The 12,153-nt window shown below is 42.6% G+C and overlaps 1 protein-coding gene across 5 annotated transcripts in view; it reads left to right on the top strand.

Moving 5' to 3' along the window:
* fgfr3 (fibroblast growth factor receptor 3) overlaps positions 1-12,153 on the top strand; it is a 78,319-nt gene that overhangs the window by 46,764 nt on the left and 19,402 nt on the right. For 3 of the 5 annotated variants that reach the window (XM_088918818.1, XM_088918809.1, XM_088918842.1), the window contains exons 6-8: positions 5,910-6,033; positions 6,755-6,945; positions 9,864-10,014. In XM_088918818.1, coding sequence (XP_088774944.1) covers positions 5,910-6,033; positions 6,755-6,945; positions 9,864-10,014 — 466 coding nt within the window. Of the gene's footprint in view, positions 1-5,909; positions 6,034-6,754; positions 6,946-9,863; positions 10,015-11,490; positions 11,636-12,153 lie in introns of all 5 variants that reach the window. The other 2 variants (XM_088918833.1, XM_088918826.1) reach the window with 1 other exon arrangement.

Genomic DNA, 12,153 nt, shown 5'->3' with positions numbered 1-12,153 from the left:
GTAAAAGACCTGGGCAATGCAATGCGAGAAGACACTGTCTCCCAGTGTAGACAGCCTGGTTTTCAGCTGAGTGAGAAACCTTGAATCAGGAGTCCTCAGATTAAGATTTGGACTACAGTTAGGCAGTCAATCTTTAAAATGGTGTCTTGTTCTTGAGAAGGAGCACTTGCCACTCAAAACTTGAAGGGTCTGCTCAAAAGTTTCCCAGGGGCCAGTGGAGATTTGTGAGATTAATAAATGGGTCCCAAGTCTGGAAGCTAGATTTCGCTAGATAGGAGTTTCTGATGAAACAGGTGAATCCATGCCGTTCGCAGTATTCATACTGTCTGATTCATACTAGCAGTCAGTGTATTAACTGTTAAGTCAAAATGCATTAAACATCTTTAAACAGTCTTATTAAAGGCTACAATATACAGGGTGAAAATATTTCCTTCTTGTCTGATTCACTTGTAGTAGTGTGACTGGCAGATCCACAAGCACGGTAAAGAAAAGATACCCTTTTATAGGCAACATCACTGGATTTCAGCCGAGAACTGGCACATAACCACCTTTTCACACATTTCTTCATAACACAGATTTTTTTTAAAGTTTGTACCAGTCTCTTCTGAAGGAGTTGTATAACGTGTTTTGTTTTTTTAGTGTTTGCCCTGGTGCCTGTCCTGAAGTACTGTATATACTTAAATAAAACACACACATCCAATCAAAGCATTTCGTGCTCTTTAATTTCTGGGTCTCTTTCACGACAAAATGTCTGTTTTCAATGAAAGAATATCCTGTGTGGTGAATTCAGTGGTAGACAGACCTGGACCCAGCAACAGGAAAACGGGCTTTTCAAAGGATCCACTTTTTGCACAGCAGCTTTAATGACCGAGCCCGACAAACCAAGACCTGATCAGTTCCTTCTACTTCCTCTCCGTGAGTGAACTGAAACCTCTTTATTGCACAGGCTGCACACAGATTAATGAAGGGATAAATGGCAGTAGTGGCCCCAGCAATTTTAATAAGTCTGTCTTGTTAAATTAAGATAAAAAACTTGTTCTTTAACCAGCTCACCCTCTCCTATTTTCCTCAAATCCCCAAAACACATCTGTTCTCATGCTACTTGTCCCTAAAACCCCAGTCTTGATTTTCAATCTGTATGACTTTATACAATAAGCTCATTAATGTTTTAATCCTGTTTGGAATCTTTAATATCGTGTGAAGCCTGTTTACACGTTGGGTAAACCCCGGGTAATTCAGCAAGTGGAATTATCCTTTTCAGATCTTAATACCCAGCGAAGCACGAGGACCTGCTCAACAGTCAGGTCTGGGGAGAGGCTGCAAGACAAAATGGCAAAAAGGTTTTTGTGGGCCAAAGCGCTGTTGCATTTGGAAAGGACTGACAGAAGCTGAGCTGCAGTGTGGAATTTGCCTGGGTCCTGATCCGTGCGCCGCCTTCTAAGTGAATTGGCTGACGTTGAAAGAAATAAAATACTTAATATTTGAGTAAATTCAAGCTTTGCAATATCTTCAGATAACCAGAGCTGATGGCTGCATGTGTACTATCATATGTCAAGTGTGTGGAAACTTCACCTGCAGTGTCTTGATTTTTAGGAATTCAGCTTTATTGCAGTGCATAAACCAGGCATTTTTGTGCAAAGTATCTCATGTTGCTGAAATGCACGAAGGCACTCAAAAAGGTGCTGATGAGGGACTTTTCACGCTGAGAGCGAAAGCTGTTATGCCAATAGAGCTTGCATCACATCGACATCAGGTGCGTGTAACAGTTTTGTACTTCCTTCACGTTATCAGGAAGGTGAACCTCTTGCTAAAACAAACAATCTGGCTTTTCATTAACATTCTCAAATATGGAGCTCTTGCCTCGCATCGCACAACAATTAGACACATTTTACCTCCTTCCAAAAGAATTGTAATTAACTCCATAATTTAGTAAGTTGTTACCGTACTGTGCAGTACATTGACTCATTTTCTCAGGCAGGGTTTAGACCTGCATACTGTAACCATGCAACTGCTAGCAACACAAGACATAATATTTACACAGAGGTATTTCATTTTTCCATTTAGAAAAACTAAAGGGAAGGTGCACCGTGTCTTTCATATCATTGTAAGTTCTCATGTCAAACTATTAATGACTTGTGAATTGTTGAACATGGGGTTAAACATTTTGCAACACTGGCAGCACATTTAATGCAGTGGCCAGTGTTTTCATGTTCTGAACCAAGTACATCTTTGTATGTTGTTCTCTGTAGAATCAGCTTTATAGTATGCAGTCACATTAGCACATTTATTGTGGCATGTTCATACTTAACTAAACATGTCGTTCATAAGGAGCTGTGCAAAACAGTCTGTACAGGCTTATTGTTTATCAGAAATGGCCATTCAAAACTGGACAGCCTACTTTGTCTGCATAGCAGCTACAGTACAATTGCCCAGTGCAGTCCTGCTGCGTTTAAGTTTCCCTGTCTTTTTGCTTGTTCTCGATTTGTTTGTCACTGCCAGGTAGACTGATCCCGCCAGCCTCTGAGTTTGAGAGTTTGGTTCACTTGCATCTGTTTGTGCGGAGTTTTCATTACATGTCTGTGTGGGCTTTCACCAGGTGGTCTGGTTTCCTCCCCCAAAGCAAGCTGTCTAGGTGTGATTAAGTGCTACTTTTCTCCTTGGTCCTGTCCTGTCTAGGAGGGAGAGTAGCCATGTGATCTCAGCTCTGCCTTGGACTTAAATTCAGCCTGGTATAAAAAGTGTTCAGAGTCTCACATTTGCCCCAGTCTACATTGTGGTGTGCCGTGAAAGCAGTATACCAGTCACATTGTGTGACTAAATGTGACACTCTAGGTATCGGCTTCTCCAGGACATCCTTCAAATATGAATCATTTACCACATAACTGTATCACAGGAGTTGTGCTTATTTGATGGCTGCAAGAGTTTTTCAGCGAACCAAGGGTTGTAACCAATGTTAAATTCTTCAAAAGCCCTCCATAAATGCAAACCATTTGATTATTTTCAAAGCCTGTTGTTTTTTAACTGCTTCTTAGCAGTGACTGAAGACTTTTGAAAGATTAAGAGGACACCCGAAGGAGTTGTTTCAGTGTAAATCAGAAATACAAAACCGAAGCCGCCCAGCATTGTCCTATGTGTGCTCTGAGGGAAGCAGTGAAATTTCAGTACTGTGAGCTTTCAAATGTTTATTTTTTGATTCCGAATAGATATCAAAAAGGAAACGCAAATATTTCCTCTATTAAAAAGTCTGCTTGAGTTTCTGATGAAATATAACCTCATATTTAAGCCAACCATGCATTATTCTTAATTTCTTAGAATAAATTATCTACAGCTTTTAGATAAGATAAGATCACCTTATTAGCCCTACACAATTTCTTGTACTAGGAATTTGTCTTTTCACATAACCCAGCTTGCTCTCCATGAGACACACAGACAGGGAGAGAAGCTTAGGGTCAGAGCACAGGGTCAGCCGTTTATACAGCGCCCCTGGAGCAGTTGGGGTGAAGGGCCTTGCTCAGGGGCCCAGAGGAGTAGGATTCCTCTGCCAACCGCAGGATACGAACCGGCAACCTTCCAGCCACAGGTGCAGATCCTTAGCCACAGAGCCACGAGAGAAAACAACCTTGTGCCTGTTGCTTGACAGGATAGGTACAGGCTTCCCAGCAAACCTGTATTCGAGGTAGCGGTTAGGAAATGGATGGATTTCCCATAAGTACCACAAAAACATTTTCAGCATCTCAAATCTCCCATCTATAGCTTTTCATTATCTTGAACCATGGGTGTTTCAAATTGGTAAACAAATACGCATTGTAGAAAGTTTGGAAACATGTAGAAAGCTATTGGAATGTAGTGTAGTGTAACTTATGTTTCTTTTTCCTGACGGATGCAGACAAATAAGACGACACAAGTCAAAGTGTTTCCAGTCTCCAGTTTGTTGTTGTTTCTATGTCCCTCCAAAAATCTGCTTTGTTTGAAACAAAACATCTTAGTTTGTAGTTATCTTATCACACACTGGGAACAGGTCTTATTGAAGAAGGGTTTACATATAGGATCAAGTCCTGGAAAAAATGCCTGTTGCTTTTCACAATTAATAAATGATCAAATAAGTTGTTTTTTGTGCTGTGGACATACTAAATTGCAGCTGTGTTAGTTTGAAAACTATATTTAAAATACCTTTTAATTGTAAATTGACTGAGCAATCCATTGATAGCTTTTTTGTGGCTATAACATATGAACAGATATTGGACAGACATTTACCCATACTTGTGTCTGAGATAACCTAGGCTGTCAGCTACCTGTGATCTGGTGCAACATCTCAACAGTTTTTCCAAGTAGAACCTGTCCTGTGACCCCCCCCCTTCTGCAAGTAAGCTGTACAAAACAACTTGCTGGAAATGACAGCTTCATTTACATCACATAAGGCATTCAAAGTGTCTCTCACAATGAAGGAATTCCTCATGTAAATCAGGGCAAATAAACCCTTCCTCAGACTCCGCAGTTTCGATTTGCACAGATCTGCCGTCATGTTTCAGGCAAGCCCTCCTGCAACCGTGACTTAGCCAGAGCTTATTGGAAAATCTGTGCAAGTCTCATGAGCCACGAGGCCCCACACTGTCCTTCCACAGCCCCACAGAGAGTGGAGAAAGTCTAATGAATAGCCAGGCTTGTGAAGGACCTGTTTTCAGTCATCACACATCTGGTGCCTTGCTGCAAATAGCTTGTTTGCTGCCTTATTTGAAATTTTGTGACACATTCCAGGGAGCTTTAAACGAATCATTAGTTACTTAACATGATTTCATTTGCCGAGACACACCGAAATCTTAAAGGCTGCGGGAAACCTGTGTGCACAGAACAATTGCTGTATAGTTCAGCTGGATGTTGGTCGAATGGAAACTCCAACCCAAGGAGTAATAAATAAAGTTCTCTCTCATAATTATATTCAAAGTCTGATACACCAGAGTCTTTTCAGCATAGTCTCTTGCTTCTGTTAGTATAGACTAACTCTATTATCTTAATTATTCAAGCTATATTCCCAATGGAAAGATGCTAAATGGGCGACATTTTTTTCAAATTAAATTAGTACCCAGGTACAACATGTTCAGCACAGCAACATCAGAGAGGGTTTTTTGTCCTGGTTGAAATAAAATCAGAAGGGTGAAGCTTATGATTCCTTACAGAGGGACTGTTACCTCCTCTCGCACTTTGTGTTCCTAGTGCTTGGGGGTTTCTAGAGCTGAAAACAGTAGTGCCAGGCCTTCTGATTGTCAGGATCCCACCCTGCTGGATTTGTCCCCCCATATGTCAGAGCCAGTGGCTCTTTCTGTTTTGAAGTCGTTTATTTCTTTGGTTTGGAGTTCTGATCCTGTTGGAGTGTCTTGAAGTCAGTTCTTGGTGGTTGGTGGCCCCAACCCTCATTCCATCTGGACTTGAACCATTGTTCACCTACTGTAGCTGGTCAATCTGTCCAGGTCTTCATCACCTGGATATATCACACCTTCATCGAATGCCGCTACAACCTGGTCGGCTGCAGCTTTTTAGATCGAGGAGTTAATATCTGTCACCTAGACCTCTGTTATCACTGCTTAGATACAAGGTTAGATAAACAGAAAATTGCTAATCCCATTTGAATCCCATTTCCTGCATGAAAGACGCTCTGTACAAGCCATTATTTAGCCCCTACTTAGCTTATTCAAAGGAAAAAGAGTTTGCTTGATCTTGCTTTGCACATGTTGTTTTTCTTTTCTTTGGAAAGCCACTAGACAAACAAACCTGTTTTTTGTGCTGAGCTGGGAAGATGGAAAAACGGATCCCCAGCCACTTTATGTCAGCGCCACCAGCGGAAATCACCGCAGCCCCACGATGCTCAGCTGTTTTATTTTGACGTCCTGTTTTCTGTCCCAATCCCCCGGCAGCTGAGGCATCAGCAGTGGAGTCTGGTGATGGAGAGCGCGGTGCCGTCCGACCGAGGGAACTACACCTGCGTGGTGGAAAACAAGTACGGCACCATCACCCACACTTACCAGCTGGACGTCCTAGGTGAGGAGGCACTACTTGGTGCTGTTTGTCCTGTGTCGGTGCGGTCAGACACCGAGAGGGCCCTGGCAGAGAGCAGCAGCAGCACGGCCGCCTGCGGGCTCTGATGCACTTGCCCTGTCAGGAGTGTGTCAGCCTCCATGCCGAGCCAGGCAGTGTGCTGAGGCGGAACAACTGCTGCACCCCAGTCGCCGTGCTGGTTACTTAAGCACTTCGGTTGCCGGAGTGACTGGCTGGGGGCCACACTACCTAGGAGACTAATCCCGTCGGTCCTCAGAAGCTTGGCAGAGCTTAACCACAGCAGTGCCTGAGATCAAGAAGCCTCTGGCTTGGATAATTCACCCCTGATTGATTCTTTAAAAGCTGAGTCTATACGCTGTCTCCTGTTGTCCATGTCCACTTCATCAAGGCAATCAAGGATTTGTTACGAGTCAGTCTAGTCCGAACCACAGCAGCTGCCCAGCATTCCTATAGCTTCATTTCTTTGAGAAATACATGCCTTCTTGACACTCCTGCCGTAGCCTCCCAAACTAAATTGTTCCGGTAACAAACACAGACAAACCTGCTTATTTCAGCACTGCAAAGATGATTCAGGTGATCAGCTCATTTCAGGCTGGCTGCTGTTGGCTCAGGCTGCCTGGGATTGCAATGTGGGTGAACGGGGGATAAACTGACATCGGCTTTTTCTCTCCCGCTCCCTCTCCCCTGTCGCGCCCTCAAGCAGAGCGCTCACCCCACCGGCCGATCCTGCAGGCCGGCTTGCCCGCCAACCAGACTGTCGTGGTGGGCAGCGATGTGGAGTTCCATTGCAAAGTCTACAGTGACGCGCAGCCCCACATTCAGTGGCTCAAACACATTGAGGTCAATGGCAGCAGATACGGCCCTGATGGGGTGCCGTATGTCAGCATACTCAAGGTAAGTGAGAACCGTGGACTGAGTGCCAGGGCGGTGGGGTGGGGCAGTCCGGAACAACGTGAGGGGGGTTTTAGCTACGGCCACCAGGAACCAAATGACAGAAACTGCCTTGCAGTCACTGTCCTGATTGTTCCTGAACCTTTAACATTCTCAGAGCTTCTCTCGTTGATCGTGTCTGATCCTGTGGGCTCCTCTGGTCAGATTAGGCCCACACCTCCTGAGTGCAAAACATGAACAGAAACACTACTCCCCAGGGAGGAGAACCTGATCCCAGCGCAACACTGAATTTGTTGCTTTGTTTACAGATAACTGTTACTCCAGTTATGTGTACAGGATGTTTGGAGAAAATTAATGTAACTACAGAAGTGCCATGGAAGGGGAAATGTTGGACAGGATCAGCTTGTTTGGCAGCCAAAAGGCTCTAATAATCAGAAACACCTGGGTCAATGTTAATGTGTGTCTTGATTTTGTTAAGAAACGGAGCAGGGCTCAAAAACTGTCTCGATTATATTGGAAGTCCATGCGAGAACTCTTGTATAAGGAGCACTTATACAAGGATTGTAAGAGAATGGAACAAGCTACCCAGCCATATTGTTGATGCCAATACTGTTCTTTGAGAAAAAGGGCTGGATCAGATCCTTGGATCAGTTAGCTACTTTCAAATTATCTTACTGGGCCAAATGTCCGCCTCTTGATTGTAACTTGTCCCTATGTTCTTATATTATTATCAAACTAAGGCTGCCTGGCATTTCAATGAATGCAACTTTCATTCACCATGTCCTCTTATTTTAAAATAGTTAGGCCATGCTAGTTCTTTTAGTGACCTACCAAAGGTACTAAAAAGGCCTGAGCAAAGCACCAAAAGGCCTGCATGTTCCAGAGGTTTATGCTTGGAAACTAACTTTGAAAATTAATTAAATCCCATGTTTGGACACTCAGCCAAAGAGGACTAAATCAATGCCTGCGGCTGTGGAGATCTGAAAAGCAAATCCAAAGATTTCCCCTTTAAGCTGATAGGGGCAGGCTTTTAACCCGGAATCTCAGAAGACAATGGAGATCAGGCGCTAAGGATGTCAACAGGATCCACAGAGGAATGTGTTCGGTGTGCACAAGGAGGATTTTCCAGAAGCATGGCTCATTCCAGTGCAAACAGTGATGTCACTGGATTCTAACACTGCCTTCAGAGCAAACCCCCTGCTGAACACAGAGGAGTGATCCTGCCGTTGCATCATTCCTATTCAGAATGCCAGGATTTCTTTCATTCTTGCTAAATCATTAATTACCATTACATTGTTACAAACGTACATAATGCCTGTCTACAATTTTGTGTGTATTTGCAGTTGTTTATAAGAGTGACATGCTAGTATTAATGTCTTTACACCCGTGATTGCTTAGTCCAGCTTCTCATCTGCCTTCACCATGACCCTGCAAATCTTTTATACACACAATCAGAAAGTAACATCCAGAGACTTTAAGTATACAGCTCCTAAAATGTTAATTTATATATTTTCAAATATTAAAATGAGGTCATTTAACTATTCGTATTTTGTACTGCAGGATCCGTACCTTTCACACTAAACTTGTCACCGGCCGTTTGGGACTGCTTGTTTCAGTTAAGTTGGAAAAGGCCGTTGGGAGAAATCACAAGACTTTTCACCATTTACAAACCAGGACAACTGCAGTTACATTCTTTCGCGTGGGATGGAGGTCAACTAAAAATCAGAGATTTCTCTTCTTTTCTCACAGAAAAGCATAAAACATTGAAGCGAGACGTGCTGCCCCCCCCCCCCTTTACTGTTTGAAGAAACCGGGAGGATTCCTTTTGAACAAAGTCAAGCGGGCCTGGTTTTTTTTCCAATAACTAAACGAAAACACTAACATCTGGTTTGAAATATCAGAAACGCCTCAGTGGCGGCTTTCAGAAACCCCCATTAGCAGTCTGAAATTCATTTAATTCAGATGCACTGCTTAATTTAGTGGAGAAGAGTCTCCTGAAAAGCCATGGAAAAAATTACAACCAGCCCAGGACGGGCAGAGTCAGCAGAGGAGACAGACCACTGACGGCTCCGATTTTGTCTCCACATTCTATTTTCGACTCCCGGATAATTGAAACAACATTTGCTCTGATTTTTTTTTTTACTTTTTCGACAACTTACAGCATTTCATTTTATGGGAAGCAAACAAAAAGGCAAATGGGAACAAAGCGTGATACAAACATGGGGTTTGGGGATGGGTGGATGACTTCGAAGTGTCACCACACCAGAGTGTTAAAAGAAAACATGAATTAGTGAGCCTATTCTTTTCAAATTTAAAGCTTTCTCTTTGCGCCCAGCGGAGTCACAAATATATCCTTCCTCACACACATTTATGTTTTGGAAAGTGGTCAGAAACATTTCAGCTGCTGCAAATGTGTTGAATTTTGGACCCAAAACAAAATTAATGCTGAGAAACCAAAAGAAGGGAAAAAAAACACGAGACAGTTCTTGAGTCTTGGGTGGGTCACTTGACTCTTTTCACATGGGTCTGGTTATTTCAGCAGAACACCAAAAACATTGTTCATCCTGGTGGCCTTAGCTGAGTGTTAAAAACGCATGGAAATGGAGAGGTGTCCCATCTTTCCCAGAAATGTGTTGTATTGTTCCATTGTGTACAAGACAGACATCACATTTACTGATAAGAGAAACACTTTTAAGTATATTTCTAAAAATAGCTAAGGAAAGCATTTCTGCATATTCTTGTGATGTTAACTTAACCTTTTTTTTAATTATTATCAATGTCCCAGTTAAAATTACTGAGGTATTGACTGTAGAATTTCCTGACCTTTAAAAAAAGTTAAAAAGGAAATCGTACTCGGTTCACAGTGTTATGTGATTCCAGGTGCACAGTGTATTCACTAAAATATCTGTCTGTTTCTGCAGTCCTGGATAAGTAAAAACACAGAAGCCAATGATAAACTCACTCTGTACAATGTGACAAAGAAAGACGAGGGAAAATATTGGTGTCGAGCCTTTAATTTCGTAGGCATGTCCGAAAATCCCTTCTGGCTTTTTATTCACAACCCGAAACCAGGTAAACTCAGAACTCTGTCCCAGGACCTAATGCACACACAGCTTGTAAGCCTGGAAAATATGATGTGGTGTACTTACCTTTCATCATTCATCTTACAGCTTATGCACAATGTCCCTCTCTTTACTGAGCTTTGCAATGAATCTAACTGCATGCGCATTAACGATGAAACCAGCTGCCAGAGCCGCCCATCTCTACTTATGGTCCGACTCCAAGTGCCAGCTCCCCTGTCTCATCTTGTTTTGATTTCTCTCAAAACGCAATCTACAGCAAAACAATGGGAATGCGTATTTAGTGCCCTTGCACTTTTCTGCATTTGACTTTACTGTACTTGAATTTAACACTGCTGCTGTCCAGGCTATGGATGAACACATCGTCCGAGAGCCGTTGGTCAACTTTCTTGTCACAGGACATCTGAGTTAAGTGGTTTAAAAGAGCTGGAGAGCTCTCTGCCCTACAGTGACACCCCAAAACCCAGCCCTTGGAACTGAGCACAATTTGAACCAGGGCCTGTTAATTGGAAAAAGCTCAGCTCAGCTGACACGTTCCTCTGCCAGCTTTCATCTATAATAACGATCTTCAAATAAAATGTTGCTCAGTCGTTTTCTCTGCATTTCCTTTTTGTTAATCTTCATTGCAGCAGAAATAAATATACAATATGCATTTACACCATTGGAAACACTAGTCTTTACAACAAAAAAATCTTACTTATAACTACAGATCCTTTTTATTCATAAGCGTCTTCTAAGCATCAGCCTGCTTGTTAGCTGATCATCCACAGTTCCACAAAGAGTAATACATCAGACACTACCAATACAGAGTTCTGGTCTTTGTGAGCCAGATTCTATAAAAAAAGAGACGGAGAGCAGCAAAAACAAAAATCAAATTTGACCTGGGAGAAGACTCTTCCAAGTTTCTCTTTTTCCCCATTTAGGATAAATAAGCACGAGACTGTAACGCCTTACTACAGTACCTGTGTTTGGCTTAGCTAGTATTTGTTTTTTGTTAATTGAACATAGATTTGTTTTGCTGTAGGTCTTCTAGCATTTCTAAAAAATTAACCCTTCAGTCTTTTTTCTTAATAAAGGTCACAGCCTTTTCTTCTGCTTCTGTGCTTCATTTAACTTTTCAAAGCGCACGGTTGTACTGTGGACATTTTCCTTTCAAAAGCTGTGGGTTTGCATGCTTTGTGACGGGACAGAGTGACGGTAGTATTAAAGCCTGGTGAAGGGGAACTTCTGCTTTGGCCATTAATGTCCAGGGGGCAAAGCTGGCAGGTGGGTCTGACCACTCCATCTTGGGCAAAGGGACCTCACAGGAGGCGCTGAGCTGTAAACAAAGCTCTATCGCCCCTACTTGCCTCTTCTCTTCGGGGGATCTGTGGAGTTGTCCATTTCTCATTCGGGATCCCAGGCGGACTCATCTTCTTCTGTCTCTCCTCTTCTCCCTCTCTCTCCCTGTCCCTTCCTCTATCCCCAGACGGCAGGTATTAACACAACGGATAAGGAGCTAGAAATTCTGTTCTTGGCCAATGTTTCTTTTGAGGATGCAGGGGAGTACACTTGCCTTGCTGGGAATTCTATTGGGTACGCTTACCACTCTGCTTGGTTGACCGTTCTCCCAGGTATTTTCTTTCTCCATTTGGGTCTTTCCTTTTAGAACACTTCTGTATTATGATTTTATTTTATACACGGTGGCTGTTTCTATGGATTTGCCTTTTTGTTGCTATGGTAACGCCGCTTTCTCTCGCAGGGAATGTTAGCCGGAGACTTTATTAAGGCTCGGTTGTTATGAATGCAAATTAAAATGAATGTTTACAGCTACAAGAGCTTTAATCCTATTCATTTTTAATGTCCTTAAAAGTCTAGGATATTAATTTTACACAGTGAGGCCGGGCTTTTCTTCGGATGCCTTTATTTGATTGAAATTTTACTCTATAATGTTTTTCATTTTTACTAACGTTATGTCGTGACTGAAGGGATGGATGGAGGGATGAAGGGTTTGCAAGGAGACCAAATCAGCATCAAGCCTTCTTTATGTTCAGCATCATAACCTAGAATTAGTGTCTTTAGTCACAGGAAAGGAGACTGAAAAGTCCTTTACCGTATATTTGCGAGATATAAAATGCTAGTTTTTCTGGCA

This window comes from Atractosteus spatula, chromosome 1 (assembly GCF_055471065.1).
Source record: "Atractosteus spatula isolate fAtrSpa1 chromosome 1, fAtrSpa1.hap1, whole genome shotgun sequence".
Lineage (NCBI taxonomy): Eukaryota > Metazoa > Chordata > Actinopteri > Semionotiformes > Lepisosteidae > Atractosteus > Atractosteus spatula.
The sequence above is the reverse complement of the archived record's forward strand: the minus strand, read 5'-3'. Positions and strand labels throughout refer to the sequence as shown.